The sequence below is a fragment of the Lytechinus pictus genome, chromosome 2, assembly GCF_037042905.1.
Source record: "Lytechinus pictus isolate F3 Inbred chromosome 2, Lp3.0, whole genome shotgun sequence".
In the NCBI taxonomy this organism is placed as follows: Eukaryota; Metazoa; Echinodermata; class Echinoidea; order Temnopleuroida; family Toxopneustidae; genus Lytechinus; species Lytechinus pictus.
Window position 1 is genome coordinate 34,743,289 of NC_087246.1, and position 20,485 is coordinate 34,763,773.

The 20,485-nt window shown below is 37.1% G+C and overlaps 1 protein-coding gene across 1 annotated transcript; it reads left to right on the forward strand.

Moving 5' to 3' along the window:
• The first annotated feature begins 2,203 nt into the window (after window positions 1-2,203).
• Window positions 2,204-17,970, forward strand: LOC129272500 (protein rolling stone-like). Its single transcript, XM_054909644.2, has 4 exons — window positions 2,204-2,672; window positions 10,046-10,214; window positions 10,785-11,022; window positions 13,340-17,970. Exons 2-4 carry the CDS (start codon window positions 10,095-10,097, stop codon window positions 13,855-13,857), a joined length of 876 nt encoding a protein of 291 aa, XP_054765619.2. The 5' UTR covers window positions 2,204-2,672; window positions 10,046-10,094; the 3' UTR covers window positions 13,858-17,970.
• The last annotated feature ends 2,515 nt before the right edge of the window (window positions 17,971-20,485 follow it).

Genomic DNA, 20,485 nt, shown 5'->3' on the forward strand with positions numbered 1-20,485 from the left:
TCCTTTTAAATTGGCTTCACCATATAAAAACCTCCATTGAAACTAGCCTCACCTCCTTTTAAATTGGCTTCACCATAATTTGTAGTACAGTTTATAAAAACCTCCATTGAAACTTGCCTCGCCTCCTTTTAAATTTGTAGTACAGTTTATTCTTTTTAAAAGCCTCCATTGAAACTTGCCTCACCTCCTTTTAAATTGGCTTCACCATATAATACAGTTTATTCTTTTTAAAAACCTCCATTGCATGAAACTTGCCTCCCCTCCTTTTAAATTTGTAGAACAGTTTATTCTTTTTAAAAGCCTCCATTGAAACTTGCCTCACCTCCTTTTAAATTGGCTTCACCATATAATACAGTTTATTCTTTTTAAAAACCTCCATTGAAACTTGCCTCACCTCCTTTTAAACTGGCTTCACCCTAATTTGTAGTATACAGTTTATTCTTTTTAAAAACCTCCATTGAAACTTGCCTCGCCTCCTTTTAAATTTGTAGTACAGTTTATTCTTTTTAAAAACCTCCAATGAAACTTGCCTCACCTCCTATTTTAAATTGGCTTCACCATATAATACAGTTTATTCTTTTTAAAAACCTCAATTGAAACTTGCCTCACCTCCTTTTAAACTGCATGCTTCACCATAATTTGTAGTACAGTTTATTCTTTTTAAAAACCTCCATTGAAACTTGCCTCACCTCCTTTTAAATTGGCTTCACCATATAATTCAGTTTATTCTTTTTAAAAACCTCCATTGAAACTTGCCTCGCCTCCTTTTAAATTTGTAGTACAGTTTATTCTTGTTAAAAACCTCCATTGAAACTTGCCTCACCTCCTTTTAAATTCGCTTCACCATAATCTGTAGTACAGTTTATTCTTTTTAAAAACCTCCATTGAAACTTGCCTCACCTCCTTTTAAATTGGCTTCACCATATAATACAGTTTATTCTTTAAACCTCCATTAATTGAAACTTGCCTCGCCTCCTTTTAAATTTGTAGAACAGTTTATTCTTTTTAAAAACCTCCATTTATCGAAACTTGCCTCACCTCCTTTTAAATTGGCTTCATCATAAAATTTGTAGTACAGGTTATTCTTTAAAAAAACCTCCATTGAAATTTGCCTCACCTCCTTTTAAATTGGCTTCACCATAATGCAGTTTATTCTTTTTAAAAACCTCCATTGAAACTTGCCTCACCTCCTTTTAAACCGGCTTCACCATAATTTGTAGTACAGTTTATTCTTGTTAAAAACCTCCATTGAAACTTGCCTCCCCTCCTTTTAAATTCGCTTCACCATAATCTGTAGTACAGTTTATTCTTTTTAAAAACCTCCATTGAAACTTGCCTCACCTCCTTTTAAATTGGCTTCATCATAAAATTTGTAGTACAGTTTATTCTTGTTAAAAACCTCCATTGAAACTTGCCTCACCTCCTTTTAAATTGGCTTCACCATATAATACAGTTTATTCTTTTTAAAAACCTTTATTGAAACTTGCCTCGCCTCCTTTTAAATTTGTAGAACAGTTTATTCTTTTTAAAAACCTCCATTGAAACTTGCCTTGAGCACCTCCTTTTAAATTGGCTTCACCATAATTTGTAGTACAGTTTATTCTTTTAAAAAATCTCCATTGAAACTTGCCTCACCTCCTTTTAAATTGGCTTCACCATATAATACAGTTTATTCTTTTTAAAAACCTCCATTGAAACTTGCCTCACCTCCTTTTAAATTGGCTTCACCATAATATTCAGGTATATATTCATTCTTTTTTTTAAACATCGAATTAAGTCATCATAAGCTTAATCCCTCACCTAGATCAATAGGCTATATATAATACCTTTTATTCTACACTATTCTTCCCTTAAAAAAAAATATTGTACTCCTGCCTCCCCTGATCTGACATTTGCCTCTCAAGGTAGGCCTACTGTATAGTGTTATTCTCTTTATATCGGAAACTTCGTTTTACCGAATTGAGTTTATTTTCCATGCACTCTCTCCGACGCGGTTTGAAGTACAGCATGGAATACCACCAGCCGATGGTACACACACACACACACACGTTATTTGACAACTTGTCTCTGGAGCCAAAGTTCCTCGCATAGATAACTTTCTGCATGCCAGCTGTACTCAGTGTGTATTGAACACGCACGACCACGATCTAATGAATATTCATCGGCGAGAGTGACGTAATTTTACGAGTCTCCTTTCAAACTTGGTTCATAAGTGCCTACCAAGACGCGCCTCGTAAGGTCTCGATCTCGTGACATATTTCGACCGGAATCGGATCAAAATCAGAATCGGGCGGGGAATCTCAAGTTATCAAATCATGAACCTGCGAAGTATTAAATGATTACATTATACACTGCATGTTGGACATGGTAATTTCCGGCTTATGAGAAAAAACAAAATAACTTTACTTGAGACAGCTCGAGAGCAGACCGGTACCCGGCAGCAGACCAGGCAGAAGGCAGGCGGTACCGCGTACGGTACACCGTGTACGGTACCGTGTACCGGTACTCACTATACTCTCCCCCCAGGCCCTGGCTTCAGTCTCAGCGCAGCTCCGTCTATTCTGGCATCCTTTTGAGCTCAGGGCCAGGCCGAGCTGACGACTTCTCTCCGCCCGGCGACACCGGATGCTGCTCTGACAGATAATTCATATCAGGGAACACACAACTCACAAGTAAGTTGTGTATTTCAAACAAATTGAAAGGGTGAATTCCAAGGGAGAAAAAGGGAAAGACTACCATGCCCCCTCCACTTAAAGGGGAATCCAGCCTTGTCCATAAAATGTTGTATTGGTAAGGAGAAAAATAAATTAAACAGAATGGTGAAAGCTTGAAAGAAATCGGACAAGCAATAAGAAAGTTATAGCTGCTTTAAAATTAAGATCACTAATAGTATGTAGATTTCAAATTGGCAACTGGGTAAGTAAATTATGACAAGGGGCAAGGACAACTTTCCCATAGGCCATGTACTTTATTATCAGGGATTTGTGGTTTTCTCCTAAGTACCCATTCCCCTGGGGCAGTAATCTAAATATAACCCAGGTAGTATATTGTTTAATGTCCTCATGAATGAAAAATATAATTTGAAATAAAAATTTTGGGAAAAATGACATTTTAGCCATAATATGTATTGGAGTACATGGAAGAGTAGTCCTTGCCTTACATCACTATGACATCCCATATGCGGCCAATTTGAAGTCTCCATGAGTATAGTGATTACCAATATTTACAACTTTTAAAAATTCATAACTTTCTTGTTGTTTGTCCAATATTGTTCAAACTTTCACCTATCAACTTGTCTGATTTTTCTTTTTCGTATAAAAACAAGTTTTTATTTGAGTTGGATTCCCCTTTAATAACAATTATAATGAATTAACATGCTTAAAGTTAAAAAAATATTAGGAATAGGACTAGGAGATCTAACTGCTAACGTCCATGCGCAGTGAGTCGCCATGTGCAATTTTTTTACTGTTGCGCTACTCACCTGTCACTGCCTGACTACAATGGTTCTTCTAGAAATCTTTTGCAATGTGAAATGTTGAAAAGTGTCTTGTGGCATCTGATATTAATCCTCTGTAATTCCCTGAAATGCTGCAACGTTTGGTTAAAAGATCCAGCAAAAGACAAAGGAGTTTAGCGCAGTCAAAGTCAGACTTGCAAATTTGGATCCGTACGGTGTGAATTTAAGCTGCCATTTTTCTCGGGCGCCGATTTGAGACGCCCACACTAAGCAATCGATGTTTCCAAAACTGCCCGCTCAAGTTACCAATATTTGGTATCAAAATATATTATAGATTATAAAAAAATGCTCACGATCATTTCATTTTGAAGGTGGGGGTGACAATTGTTATCAAAATAAGAGGGGGTGGCGACTCAACGTATATCTCAACCCACGGAGAGGTTTCAACAACGCAGCTGAGTCAATGCACTTTTGTGTACGATTGGTGCGTGTGTGTGCGCATGCGCGATATGTCTGTGTAGTAAATGTATTGGATTTTTCGAATCGGCGACTCAAACTATACCCATCATTGCACTCACACGTATTGCGAGGTTAGTATCAGTATACTAACCTCGCACCACGAACCGCGTTTGGCAGTGGATTTCTAACTAGTGGGTCGCGCGTGCTGGGATCTCACTTCTTTGGTCCACAACACACGACTTCTATGGCTTGAATTTTCTGTGCGCGGCGGCATGTAATGAACCCTTAGGTGCCATCATTGTGTCGCCGTTCCGGAAGTGTGTAATTCATGATGTTCTTACTAAAAATTGTAGCAATTTCAGGAGAAAAGTTTATCATATATTTGAGAGGATTTGTGGATACTTTCATCTCATACAAAGATTTGGGTAAGAATTTTTGTTGTTGTTGCAAAATTGAAGGTTGAAGACTGCCGATGGCGACTCACTGCGCATGGACGTTAAGTCTGTCTATATGACAAAACACCTTACACCCCCTATCCTATGGCTATGCCCTAATTAACTCGCTAAAGTTACAGCTAATTTTATCATTTTTAAATTTGGAAAGAGTTCCATATATGCACCCCCCCACGCAAAATTGTTGAGACTTCTGGTGTTCGTTGTCTTCAGATTTCTTTTTCTATTTTTTTAGTGTTTCTTTTATTACTTTAACTTAAAATAGTTGGGAGACCCAGGGGAGGGGGGTGTCACTTCCATTGACAGTATAGGCGCTGGTCCGAAAATTAGGATCGTTCCAGTTTACAGGGACTGTCTCAGTTTTCAAAGATTTCTCCACACGCACAAGAAATCTATGAAAGTTCATTTTCACCAGTCTAGTGCTGATTTAATTGAGTGCGCTAGTCGATGACATGTAAACATATTTTCAGGTTCCATAATAAGAATATTGGAAGACTAGACGGCAAGTTGTGAAATATAGATGGTGAACTGCCAACTGCAGGGAATTGAGGTCACTGAATCTATTTTTAGCACTCTCAATCCCGGGGGGGGGGGGCACTCAGTATATAATGCATAGAGGGTATGTGCCGCGGAGGGGACCCCCATTTTTACACTCAAATTTCCGTTCCAAAGCATAGCATTTTCGTCTTATCGAGAAAAAAAGAAGAAAGAAATCCGCTCCAAAGCTTCGCATATTTTCCGTTACGCCGTTCCGGTCGCATTGATCTGCTACAATGAGCTGCAATTTTGAAAAGCGGCCGCAGAGCGCTGTCCGACCATCGCCTCTGCGCGAGCGCACCCGGCAGAGGCCGCGCTAGCTGCATCATGCACGCATGCCCGTTCCAAAGGGATGCATACGCACTCACGCGCTGGCGATCCGTTCCAAGGACCCCCGTTTTCACAAACATTTGTAGTTCCGAAGCCCGTTCCGAGGACCCTCTTTTTTACAATAAGCCCGCTCCAAGGCCCCCGTTTTTGTCTCGCCCGCGGCACACCCCTACCACTTTTTTGGTCGAGCGCCCCCCCCCCCCCCCCCGGGCTCTCAATCCCCACCGTCTATGTCCCGGAGTGGTAAGTGAAAAATAACTGTCCCCATAAACAAGGACAATCTCAGATTCTCAAGACCTGATTTTGTCCTGGTTTATGAGGATATTCTTGTTTTCTGGGACAATCCCGATTTTTGGACCAGCATCTCTACTGATTGACGAGTGGATACCAGGCGCGACCATGGGGTTTTGAAAAGCACCCTAAACAAGTATTTTTCATATTATGAAAATGCACCCCATGAAAGTATTGGCGTGTGAAAGTGAAACCCTACCCTTAACATTAATTGGAAACAAAACTGTACTCCTTAAATTGACCCCCTAAAAAAGTACAGCAATATTTTAAACTTATGTCATGGATGTGATCACAGACGTCAGCTTTACCTTTACTTACAGAGGCCCGTTTTCTGAAGTCGGGTTTAACTTAAACTCAGGTTTAAAGTTGTGGTTTAAGTATGGACAGCCAATTGTTACATAAATCACTAACAGTAGGGATATAATATTTCAGATCATTTGGCTCTCAAATCATTCATAATTGTCTAGGAAGTATATATAGATTATTGTCTTCACCATCGATGAATCAAGAAAGAGCACAGCAAACATAAGAAACGTACAACTTAATAAAAAAAATGATACTTTTGGCTGTCCATACTTAAACCACAACTTTAAACCTGAGTTTAACTTAAACATGACTTCAGAATACGGGCCAAAGGGTTTAGTACAGTTTGACTTTGCAGCTGAGGCTATCTCAAAAGGGAACAGAGCATTCTATGCCCTTGTCAGATCTCCTTTCAGTGCCAGAGTTGTACCCCACATCGCTGCCAAGCTTTGGTCAACCTTCTGTGTCCCATGTAGGCCTATGCTATATGGCTGCTCTTGTGTGTCATTTTCCAAGGCCATGTTGAATCGTCTCGACAAAACTCAGGTCCATATCTTCAAACGCATACTGGAGCTTCCAGTATCTGCAGCTGATGACTCTGTGTACCTCTTGATAGACATACTGCCCATAAGTCTTCTGGTTATGAAAGAGAAGCTCTTGGTTTTAGGTCATTAGGACAGTTCCTGATGTTACCTCTGATAGAACAGAATGCAGGCTATTTCTTCAAAGCATCTGTGCCAACACCCCTTCAGTTCAACAATGGCGCTCTGTTCTCAGGATGCAATAATCTTCCTCTGCTGGATGAGCTTTTGGTAAGACCTCCAACCTATAGCCTTGGAAACGCATGCTGGTGTTAGCAGTGACTAGAGCAACAGAGTCCAGGCAAAGTGAGGCTCTCTCTAAGAAAAGTTCACTCTCATTATGGACCAGAAGACCAAAGCCTTAGGCCTTGACTGACTTGTATCCTGGACATATATAGCTAATCCCACCCTGAGACCAGCTATCACCATCAGAGTCCAGATCTCATGCAAAGTTTACTTGACTCAGGCCAGACTTGTCATAATTGGAAAGGCTTCTGATGACATCTGTCGACAATGTTCCGTAAATAGAAAAGATGATGAACACTTTGTCTCATCCTGTTCGGCCACTGCATCTGTGCACCGTGACCTCATCAATCACATAAAGGGACAACAACAATACTGGACAATTCGCAAGTTTCTTTGAGGCAGACCCCCAGTCATTTCTAGAATGTATCCTCTTTCTTCCCCCTGTACGCATCAGCAGTGCCAGTAAAGCCCAGCTCCACACTCTATTTTATACTACATTCGCAATCTTCACACAACCCGCCAAAACCTTCTTAGCAACCTGTCTTACCCTAGCAAACCATAGGAAGCGTCTTCAGTCATCAGCGATCTCCGACCTTAACGGAAGAAGGAAACGAAAGAGAGAGAGAGTTGGAACATTTTTGACAAAAATGGCTGTTAAGTCCAAATAGATTTTATTCAAGAAACAATCAATATATCAGCTTAAAGCATATATCTCAGGGCTACAAATGTACCATAAAGTTCTTTAACTCTATGATGGTTACTGAAAAAATCCACCTTGAACAAGACCATCTCAAGTGTTCTAACTTACCCCATATACAGGGTAAGTTGGAACATGGTATGTGGTAAGTTGGAACACTGCATTGTCGATTACATGGTTTTAGCTTATTTGCTTATTCTTTCAATTTCAAAATATCAAAGGAGTGTATTCTGTTTTGTTGAATTTTATGTTTTCTATTACACATGATATACACATGTACATGTACAGCCACTCACACATTTTTAACGACAAATTTACATGACATTGATCGGATAATAATTTATACAATGTTGTTTTTTTACTGTAACTCAGTAATAAAATGGTTATGGAGGCTGGCACTGTATATATATAAACTATAAATATTGGCTTTCATGAAAAATGTATGTTCAATGCCAAAATCTCATTACTCATTAGGTAGGGGCAAAGTAGGGGATGATTATAGAAACACACACCTTTAAATGTACTTTGAACTATTTAACTATACCATACAATAACAATTAAAGGTCAGTATACAAATGATGCATGGGTTAGAGTGGGTCAGTAGGAACTGTGTGCACAAGGTAACTTTGGCATGGTTTAGACCATAATGTCAAAGTTACCGCGTGCACACAGTTCCACTGACCCACGAAATAAACCCATGCATCATCTGTTTTATAGAATGGAAAAAAAATTATTGAATAAACCACAAAAATTAATGATTTACCGGATGCATGGTAATTTCATGCGTCCGGTAAATTGAATTTACCGGACGCATGAAAATGTTTACCGGACGCATGATTTTTTTTACCGGACGCATGATTTTTTTACCGGACGCATGATTTATTACTGGATGCATGAAAATTCCAAAATGTAATGCAGACCCTTTGATAACCCTGGACAACATAAATATGTATGCCTAACTTGATAATATGTTGGCACAAAGGCATTATTATACCCAAAATGCCAGATACAGCTTTGCATTGACTAGATCTATGAGGCAGCCTCAGACCTCCAATAGCTGTGTATGTATGCCCGGGCCGCGCCGGTGGCCAGTGCCTACGCCGCTGCCTGGGCCTGCAGTGGAGGTTTGGCTGTGCACAGCCAGCCCAGGGCACGTTAGATCGTATGTCTAGACTTCTCAACTAACGAGTATGCAGGCAGTTTTAATCCCTATGACAATTACGGTACCGTATTTGTACTTACAGATCATTTTGCATCCTTTATTTGATTCATTCTGCCTTGATCGAAAATTCAAAATTTTGACGTAAACAAGTGTAACAGTACATGCGCGATGACATCACAATGATCTTTTCGGACGATAGCTTGTTTACAGTGGATATCGTTTTGATTATCGGGATATCGTTCATGCAGCCAGTAAAAATTCTTGCATAGCTCTCAACCAATCAGATTGCAGGGATTTTCCCATCCATTCTATAAAACCGAATGAATGAAAAGGTAACTTATGCTAAGAACTAATGAACATTGTCAAACATCAGATACAAACAAAGTATGGTACGATACCCTATAAAATGCACCTAGCATGTAAAACAAAAATACATTGGGTAATTACTTTGGCAACTAATTACTAAATATATTGCAGTTAGGATTTTAAACCGACACATTTGCTGTTCCAAATAGCTCTTTCAATTTTGTTCCAACTAACCCCAGAGGACAATGTGACATTTACAAGCTTACAGCACAAAAAGGGACTTTACCATGGCATATTAATAACCTTATTTTGTAGCTTGGTACAAGTGTCTATACCCCTGAACTGTCCAACTTGATCTATAAACTTCTCTGAGATAATAAAACATTTCTGAAAGAAAAGAAAAAATTACATTTGAAGTTTAGATCATTATTGTGATGTAGATCCTCCCTTTGGCAATGCGACAAAGATGTGTGATATCATATGTGAACAACTTTCCCATTGCTTTTGTATATATTTCACTTAAAATGCCTCTTTTATCACATCTATCGGTAGATCATGAATTATTTCTATAGGAGGACTTGTAATACAGATTTTCAAAGAATATATTATGGATATAGAGTTTGTATCACCATAAGAAAGAGCAAAAAGAGATATTTTGGGGGTATTTTTTAGTCCATCAAAGGGAAAGTTGTTCACATGTGACATCATACATATCTGTCAATGGGAGGATCTCCATAGTATTAGTGATCGCAGTATTCAAATGCTTATAACTTTCCGGTTATTTGTCCAAGTTTTCTCAAACTTTCTTTGATTTTTCTCTTTCCACACAAGCCCACTTTGTTCCAAGGGTTTCTTTCCCCTTTTATATAGATGTGTCCTATAAGTTAGCATGTTTGCTTACTTTTACTTCTGATAATATGTTTACACATATACAAAAACTGATTCATAAATATAACAAATATAGTCACAATATATAGTAATACAAAACAATAATGTGAAATATAAACTTTTCTTTTTAAACTTGAAATCGATGGCAAAATTTAAAGCCTGCGATTATGATAGATCTTCTGAAGAAATATGCCATAAAATAGGTCTATTCAAATCCATTTAAAGTAGGAATTATCAAATTTCAAATTTGTTAGTTTTATCACTCCTCTCTTCAAACCTTTCTTTTTTTAAACATGTAGTTTGCTAACATTTTATTTTGACTTGTGGATTTTACAGCCACCAGTAAATAAGTCCCGGTAAAAAGAGGAACAGACTGAGCAGAGACATGAGTGAAGAAACTGGAAACAATGTTGTCAGTGAACGACGTGGTAGACAATGTTGCACGTGCAAGATGACAGACTTCAAGTTGACTTGCAACAAACTAAGTGATGTCAGTTGCTGTCAGGTAGGGTTGCATGCTAACACATATTTAAACATATTTTTTTTTGTTTTTGTGATACTGATAAAGCAAGCTAAGTGCTAAGCCAGTGGCTGGCTTGATGAGGGGAAGTAGCCTTCTTTCATTTTGTTTTTGTGTGTTTCTGTGTTTTATAAGATTTCTTGAGGTCATTTTGTTTGAATTTTGTAGAAGCAAACTGTCCAGTATTTTAATGGGAATCCAGCTGCCAACAAGCACAATGAAATCATTCAAAGGAATGTTGATGTAAATGGGTGCCAGGATATGGAAATTTTAATTCACATGTTGAATAGATCTACAGACAGTGGAATATCTAGCTCGGGCTTTGTAGTCAAATTTTTTTTTTTTGGGGGGGGCTTATCATTGTGGCAAGTGAAGTGGTAAATTGTATGATATCTAACCCAGCTAGATATGCCACTGGATACACAGTACAAAATTCAATTGAATTCAATAGAACTTTCTTGTCTAGACCAGCTTTTGTAACAAAAGAAAAAAAAAATATTTTTTTATTTCTCATTTAGGCCTACATGTAATTGTAACTTCTCCTTTCAATTCTAGGATGGCATGCCGTTTTTCATCTATTGCTTCTACCGCTTTGTCGTCGGTGGCTATTTCTTTGGGTTTCTCATCTTCTTCATATATGATTCCAGCCAAGGTGTCTTTGGCGTCAAATTCCTCATCTATCTGACCAACTGGACGTACATGCTTACCACATTCTATCTCTGCACAGCTACCGTTAACGTTCTCCTCAACTTTGTATTGGATAACAGAGTAGTAGGTGGTGCTCATGACAAGTGTAAGTTTCTTGATTTTGTATTTCATTTTCTTCGGGTTTTTTTATAGATTATTTTGGGAGAAATACTGACTGCACTTTCTTTGCTTTATGTTGTTTTGTAATCTTGGAAAATACAAACGATCGCTGCTCTGTCAGCTTACTTGCGCAGCGCCAGCTCAGGCAATAACGCCACAGCGTGTTGGCATAGCTCCGCAGAGCAGTGCCTGACGGAGGGGGGACAAAATGCCTTGATTTTCCCACCTCGATGTCTGATCAATACAAAGCCTTCGAACACCGGTTTACATAATAATAATATAATCATTACGACTCGGGCTTATGCATACTAATAGGGATGACATGAGAGTTAACCCTTACTTTTGATAATTTTGATTTTTGTCTCGCCTGCGTAGCGGAGCGAGACATAGGTATCACTATTTCCGGCGTCGTCGTCGTCAACAATTGTGTTGTACACCCAATAACTTTCTATAGCTTCGAGGTAGGATCACCAAATTCATACCAGAGGTCCATCTCCTGAAGGCACAGGTCAAGTTCGAATATGAGTCGAATTTGATTAAGGTCAAAGGTCAAAGGTCAATGAACTTTCCATGACTGGCACTGTGCTATGTTGTACACCCAATAACTTTCTATAGCTTCAAGGTAGGATCACCAAATTCATACCAGAGGTCCATCTCCTGAAGGCACAGGTCAAGTTCGAATATGAGTCGAATTCGATTAAGGTCAAAGGTCAATGAACTTTCCATGACTGGCACTGTGCTATGTTGTACACCCAATAACTTTCTATAGCTTCAAGGTAGGATCACCAAATTCATACCAGAGGTCCATCTCCTGAAGGCACAGGTCAAGTTCGAATATGAGTCGAATTCGATTAAGGTCAAAGGTCAATGAACTTTCCATGACTGGCACTGTGCTATGTTGTACACATAATAACTTTCTATGTCTTCGAGGTGGGATCACCAAATTTATACCAGAGGTCCATCTCCTGAAGGCATAGGTCAAGTTCGAATATGAGTTGAATTTAAATAAGGTCAAGGGTCAAAGGTCAATGAACTTTCCATGACTGGCACTGTGCTATGTTGTACACATAATAACTTTCTATATCTTCGAGGTGGGATCACCAATCTCATACCAGAGGTCCAACTCCTGAAGGCACAGGTCAAGTTCGAATATGAGTCGAATTTGAATAAGGTCAAAGGTCAATGAACTTCCATGACTGGCACTGTGCTGTGTTGTACACACAATAACTTTCTATTGCTTCGAGGTGAGATCGCCAAATTCATAACAGAGGTCCATCTCTTGAGGGTGCAGGTCAAGTTCAAATGTGAGCCGAAGTTTAATAAGGTCAAAGGTCAGAGGTCAATGAACTTTCCATGACTGGCACTGTGCTGTGCTGTACACACAATAAATTTCTATATCTTTGAGGTAGGATTGCCAAATTCATACAAGGGGTCCATCTTTTGAAAGTTCGAATATGAGTTGAATTTGATAAAGGTCAAAGGTCAATGAACTTTCCATGACTGGCACTGTGCTGTGTTGTACACACAATAACTTTCTATAGCTTCGAGGTGGGATCGCCACTCGTAACAGAGGTCCATCTCTTGAAGGTGCAGGACATTTTGCCCTCACATCTATCATAGCCTTTAATCAAAATGTGCTTATAAAAAAACTGCACTATTTTAAACTTCATACTCATACCCTATTAATTATTTTATCTTGTAGTACTTCACTCTTGCATCATTTACTTATCATATGCGCACAGATCAATTTAATAAACCCTACTGCTTAAATGAAGGCAAGATGGCTAAAAATCACACTCAATAAGTTTTTATATTTATCTTTCATGCACAATCTTTCCTCCATTTTTTTCAAACAATAAGTTTGCCATAACACCTTAATAATTAATTTAATTCTACAATTTTACTCACATTATTATTAATTACATTCTTTTTCACTAACATTCATTTCCTTACTTGCATGGAAATAATTATAGCTTCATAGTATTAACAGCATTCTTAGTGTTATCTGATTTTCTAGGGATAAAGTAGGCCTATACCATTAATGCATATGTAAACTGTCAGAACGACAATTCACCCCCTAAACTGCTGACAGCCTCAGAAGTCATATAGCATAGTTTTGACATGCAGTCTCTTCAGGACTGCAATATGCAGGCGAGACAACGCTTGGCGTTTGCCTTGTTCATCTATATTTCTGTATGGAACCAGGAAGTGCTAACGACAACTACAGAACACTTGTATGAATCAGATTATCCAAATATATAGGATACACACTTGTACACTCTTTTGTTGTTGTCTTTTTTTAGTTCACAGAATCCGTCATCAGCTGCAGTGGCTCCTCTTCAACATTGCAATAACGTCCTGTCTGATTGTAACTCTTGTCTACTGGCCTATCCTCCGCCCGATGATACCAGATCCTGAGAAACCACCTCTCTACCTAGACATGAGCATCCACCTCTTTACAAGCATCTTTTGTCTCCTTGACCTCTTCATCACAAAGGTCACCATCCAGTACCTCCATGTCCTCTATCCCGCCCTCTACCTTTTCACCTATGGCATCTTCGCTATCATCTACTGGGCCGCGGGTGGGACGGACCCCTATGGGGACCCATACATATACCCCATCATCGACTTTGAGAATGCACCGGGCATCGCTGTGGCAACTATTTTTGGCATTGTTATAGCAGTGTTGCTTGTGCATGGGCTGGTGAAGCTGCTGTATTACTTGCGGGTGAGGTACGTCGACAGACGCCATGAGACCTCTTCGGAAGATGAACGCGCACCGCTGAATCCCCAAGAGCAGAGATCATTTGCGGTGCTTTAGGATTATTTCAGGTTTTAACCAGTAGAGTCACTCTATAGGGAGCTTAAGATTTGTCACAAACTTTCTGTGACTCATTTTATTTGGAAAAAATAATGTTATGCACGTATGCATGTGAGAGAAAGTAACTATTTTGCGTAAGTGTATTACAATATTTTTGCCAACATAAAAGAAGTTGCATCACAGACGATGCATCATATCTTAAGCTTTCTATTCTGGCTTCCGGACCAGTTAATCATTACCAAAATCACAGAGAGCTGATTATTTTTTATACGGATAGGATTAAACTTAGTATTTTTAATGAAATAAATATATATAAATTGAACTGAAGTAGATTCTTGAATTTCAAGGACTCTGGTATTGGACACCTTTATGTAAAAAGTAAAATACCTTAAATCAGGGGTTCTCAAACCTTCTCTTTGAAGGGCCAGATGAGACTCAAAATAAACCTGAAAGGGCCAGGGTGAAGTGGATACTTAGAAAAAAGTGTGTGCGCAAAGTGCGAAGACCCTTCCAGCCGGGGTCCTAGATGCTCTCTGGTGCAATCTGGCCCTTATTTTGGGAGAATTTAATCGAACAAATTTATAACAGTTTCATATGGAACACAGGCAAAATTAGAAAAGATTTCAAAATACAGCGATATTCAATAGTAATGACAACAAAATTGTAGTATACTTTGTTAAAAGGAATGTAGATTGTACCTACAATAGCCTAAGTCGATTTTAACACATACCTAGAATTGAAGAGACAGATAATATTTTGTAGTAATGTAATCATATTGAGCTATGTTTCATATTGTGACTTAAAAGTGATTTAAAAAAAACAGCAGAGTCTTGCGGGCCGGATAGAGAAGCCATAGTTTGAGAACCCCTGCCCTAAATGATGTGTCATTTAAATACAATGTAGGCCTACAGTAGAAAACTAGTAAGATGCAAAAGTGTCCTTAAAATCTTATAAATAGAGGTATTTTCAAGTACCATTTTGTCCATATTTTGATGTACCAGAAAACAAGGTAATGCTTTCCAAAATATTATAATTTACCACAGAAATGGAGTAGTTTTCATTTTTGGTAATGATATGGGTCCCTTTTTGCAAGATGTTGACTGTACCAGGCTTTTCACAGTATGTTACTTGACATATTTGTCCCAAAAAAACATTACAAAAAATATTGGGGTAAATTCAATCACAACATTTTTATATTTTGTACAAAACCAATTCAAATGATAGCTACCAAATTGATGGCGAGATCTTAGACTATAATTTATTTTCGAAAATTTGAAATAGGTCAGGCAGTTTCGCCTGAATTGAGATCTCAAAATTCTAATCAATCGATGAGTTTGTGCTATGCTTGAGAAGGTTCTGAAAAATTCTGACCTTAGGCCTATTCCAATCTCAAATAGTTTTGTGGATATTTTAAGCAAAAAATGTTTTTTTTTTAAATGTCATCATAAATTAGAAAGTATATGGGCCAAGTCCATGAAACTTTGACATAATGGTCATCAAGTATTACTGAACATCCTGCCAGAGTTTCAGGTCCCATTACCAAGGTCAAAGGTCATTTAGGGTCAATAAACTTAGGCCATGTTGGGAGAATCAACATCAAAATTTTAATCCAGGTTAAGTTTTTGAAATGTCGTCATAACTTTGAAAGTATATGGACCTAGTTCATGAAACTTAGACATAAGGGTAATAGTGTATCACTAAAGATCCTGCCTGAGTTTCAGGTCACATGACCAAGGTCACTTTGGGTCAACAAACTCTGTCCATGTTGGGGGTATGTTTAGAATTGTCATCATAACTCTGAAATTTTATGGATCTTGTTCATGAAACCTAAACATAAGAGCAATTATGTTTTTCAGGTCACATGACCAAGGTCAAAGGTCATTTAGGGTCAAAGAACTTTGATAATGTTAGGGGTATTTGTGGAATTTTGTCATAACTTTAAAAGTTTATGGATCTAGTTCATGAAACTTGGACATCAAAGTAACCATGTATCCCTAAATATCCTGTGTGCATTTCAGGTCACATGACCAAGATCAAAGGTCATTTAAGGTCAATGAACTTTGGCCAAGTTAGGGTATTTGTTGAATTGGCATAATAACTTTAAAAGTTTTTGGATCTAGTTCATAAAACATAGACATAAGGGTAATCAGGTATGAATTATTGTTTTACACACGTCTTAGGTCACATGATCATGGTTAAAGGTCATTTTGGGTCAATGGACATAGTATTTTATTATCATATGAGTGTTCCTTTTGTGAATAATTATTCAATAGCTGTTTTCAAAGTCAGCACTGCTGTTATATCGAATTGTGTAATGCAGGCGAGACTGCCAGAGGCATTCCACTTGTTTATAATATGTGCTTGTTGCAAAATGGTGATTTCCTGTTGCTTTTTGAGAAATTATGATTTTTCTCGGATAGGTGCTAAAAGTGACAAATTTGCTTGTATTTTGACAATGCTTGCACAAACACCAATCTCATCCAAAAGAAATTCAGGTACAATCTAAGTCGCTTTTCAAGTTAGTGATATTTTAGGATATACTGGTAATTTTTTATGGTGGTGGTGGACTGGTGGTGATGACTTTTTACCTGAGAAAGCATGAATGCTTGTAAGCAAGCAACCATAGGACCAACGGCTTAAAGTTCTCTCTGAGGGACCCCATAGTTAGGATAAATGCCTTATCAATGGGCACTAGCGCACCAATTGGAAATCATCTCTTTGCAGGTAGAGTCACTGGCACTGGAGACAGAAATGCATGCGTGGATTACACGCAAATATTCAGCTTGAACATTTCATCTGTTATAAGCTGTATACAGTGTTTTGTAATATACATGTACCCCTTATGATATGCACTTGAAAGCTTACAATTTGAACTCCCTTCTTTGCTCCGGGAAATTGACAACATTGAACTCTTCAAATTGTCTCTCAAAACTCACTTATTTCAGCAGATGTGTAGTAATTAGCTTTAAATTGGATGAGCCTGCGCCTATGAATGTGCTTAACAGAAATATGACGCAATGTAAATGTATGGATCATCATCATCAATTATTGTTTTAAAGTTGGCTGCAAATTTGCCCCAATCCACCTTGTGCAATTTTGACATAATCTGTGCCATTCTTTATGTAAAATTGTGGTGAAAACAAAAGCAATGTTTTGAAAGTGTCAAATATACATATAGAATATGTAATGGGTTAATTGTCATATTCATAAAGAATTTTATATGCATATTGTTTTTTATAATTGTTCATTTTTGGGTACATATTTTTTGTTATGGCAAGTTCTTTAACCATCATATACATGTTGTCAGAAATTGATTTGTACTTTTTAAATCCCCCAAAGTTTGAAGGGGTACTGTTAGATGGAGGGGTTCGCATCTTCTTGCAGACCAAACAACTTCCTAATTTTCACCTTCTGCTCAAGTGAAGACTTACAAGACACAGTTTTCAGAAGGTTGCTGGTACTGTTTTACCATGTTGATGACATATTATGACAATAAATTCCCTGGAAAAAAAATTTGCAGAGCAAAGTTATTGTCCAAACCTCACGAGGCTTTGTACACAAACTGGTCTGGGAGTGAAGATGTGCAAGACACATTTCTTTTCTATGCCAGGTTCTGCATTGGCATGGTAATTACATTTATATGGCAAACGATCTGGAAAAAGTGGGGGGGGGGGGGTCTTACTAAAAGGTCCTCACTGGAGGCTGCTTTGACAGGGCATGGAGTTTCATCACCTTGTCTGGTTTTTCTAGTTAATGATATTATTGAATAACTTTAGAAAAAAAGTTAGAAATAAATATAAGTTTTTTTGTCATTAATTTTGATTATGAAAAAAAAACCAGTCCATAGTCAGTCTGTTTATAATGTAGCTAAAATTTGTGTTTCTTTTTTAATACTGACATAGTCAGTATCATAATTTGATTCAAAATTATAACTTGATTATTTGCCTTTGATAATCCCCTGTTATCCACGCTTAAATGAATGTATATATGAGACTATGCACATATTGGCCCAACTGAACTGTTCCAGGGGAATTTTTAATGATAATTTGCATTTGAGGATTTTTTTACATGTAATAGCAATTCTTCATTTTTCAATTACATTCCCTCTAAAGGAAAAGGAAAGTTTGCTATATTTTTTGTTATTCCTGGATCTGGAATAAATAGTTTCAAGAGTATGAAGGCATTACATGTATATATCTCTGGGTTGAATTATATGTATATATTGTTGAGCAAGCAGCTTTTAATCGATTTCAACTTCATATACATATAAACATAGGAGTCTTTTCTTGTGGAATTAAAAAGGTCTGACATTTCTAATTTGCATAATGTATATACAAAGACTATGCAAATGCTGTGACAGATTGAAAGTTCTATTTTTATACAGAGATTTCAGATGTTCCTTTTTTGCAGTATTGTATAGTTATCTTTTATAGAAATACTGAAGATTTTATGAAAAAATACCCTTTTCCTCTAAATTTTAATTTCATTGGAGAAAGTTGTAAATACTATTCCTTATTTCATTTTCACCCCAAATGCCTTTTTTCATCCCTCAAAATACTGCAATTCTTTTTACAGGGGTTGGTATTCCCGGATATAACAAATCATGTATCATATTTACTAAGTGTATGTAAAGATTTTTATATGCTTCTTGTTCATCAAATGATATTGAGACAATCATAATGTTTTGATATTGCAATTAGAATTGGGAAAGAGGAATAAGTTGCACAGAATATTAAAGAGTTTCATGAGCAAGGCCTTAGAAAGGCATAGGTTTTTTCTATATTGTGTAGTTTTGCAACATTCTTATTTCTTATTTAGATTTTGATAGGGATTTATTAGGATGTAATGAACTTCTTAACCATGATATCACTATTGAAGAATATTCTAAACATATATTTTTAATCAAATACATGTATTGGACAGAAGCCAGACCATTCCATGAAATTTTGGTTTTAGACATCTACGATATTTCATAACAAATAGATCATTGCTTTCTGACATTTTTATTTGCTAAATTATTGATAAGTCTAATGATAGAGAAATGTTTTAATGTAAAATTTGTAATGACAGATCAAAGGGTTAGATCATGTGTATTTGTTTTATTTGTATTAACATATATATATATGTGCTATCGTGTCTTTTCATGTCTTCAAAAAGATATCAATCACTGAAAAATTAGCAGCTGCTTAAAGGCAAAGTTCATTAAAAAAAAATCAGATGTAAATAAGAAATTAATTCACGTTGTTTTGTGGTAAAATGTACACCGAATACATGTGTTAATACTTTCGGGTATTGTTTGATTGATAGCAGTTAATTGGTGCTTTTGGAAACGTTTGGTTTACATCAATATAGATAAGTTTAGTGTAGAGCATAAAGTAACCCGTTTTATACATTCGGAGAGTTGGGCTGATATTTTTTTAAAAGAAGTACTTAGTATGTAAAAAAGAAATTGAAAATTAGTACGATACGGAACCTTTACTTAATTGGAATCGCCAAAAAAAAAAAATTGCAATCTCCATGTTTATCCTTTATATATGTTTTCTCTTATAGTATCAACTGTGGTTTGAAATATTTTTATAGTGCCTTTCTTTATCCCATTATCAGAGAAGGTAACACGACCTTGTTTTTAATTGAAGCAGATAGAAATGAGATAAATAGTTAAAAGAGGGCTTGGCAAAAAGTCTATTAAAAAAAATAGAAATTTCTATCAATAAATATTTAAGTTATGAATTGTCAAAGTTTTGATTTTGTGATGTCATATGCGAATAACTGCCCCATAGCCCATGTAATGTGAATTTCATGAATCCCATTTTATGCACGGGCAAAATCATTTTCTGTTGTTGTTTTTTATAGAAAATTGTATTTTTAGGAGCTGCTCAGTTGCTCACCTGTGAGTCTGTGACATCACCAGAATTGTGAAGATTATTATTGAAATCCAATGGCTGCATGCTGCATTTTCTCTGAGGCAGGAAAATATGTTCAATGTTAAAAAATAAAATAAAAAATAGGGAGGGGGAGTTTGGCCATGCAGCGAACATTGTCATTATGAAATGGGGGGGGGGGGGGGTGGTTAATTTGAAGAAATTTTACATTTTTTGTTCAAATTCTTTGTAGATTGTGCCAATTCCAAATCATGTATGCTGTTACACACCAACATATTATGCATAAAGTAGAATTTTGATGTGCAAGAAACAGAGAATCGATTTACAATAGTGTGCCAAATCATAACAAGTCCAAAGCTTGAGTATCATGAACAAGATATATAATGAATTATTACACTGCAGAATGATTATATAAATTTGCAGTAATTTGATTATCTGTTTTTTTGTGCTCTGTGTTTGTGGGTCTGTTAATCCCTGTATAGTATGTCTACCCCTCTATTTTCCTCTCCCTCTCTCCCTACCTCTCTCCCCCCCCCCCCCCCCATCTTTCAAATCCTCTTGCTTCAGCCAATTTTAACATTTCTTGTTCCAGGCTGGATATATTTATATCTCAATAAATAGAGTAAAATTTACAAAGCGAAATGAGAAAGATTTCATCAAAATCGGATAACAAATAACGTTATTGAATTTTAAAGATTTGCATTATTCTGGTGAAACAGTTCTTGGCATGCCTTTATGAATATTCA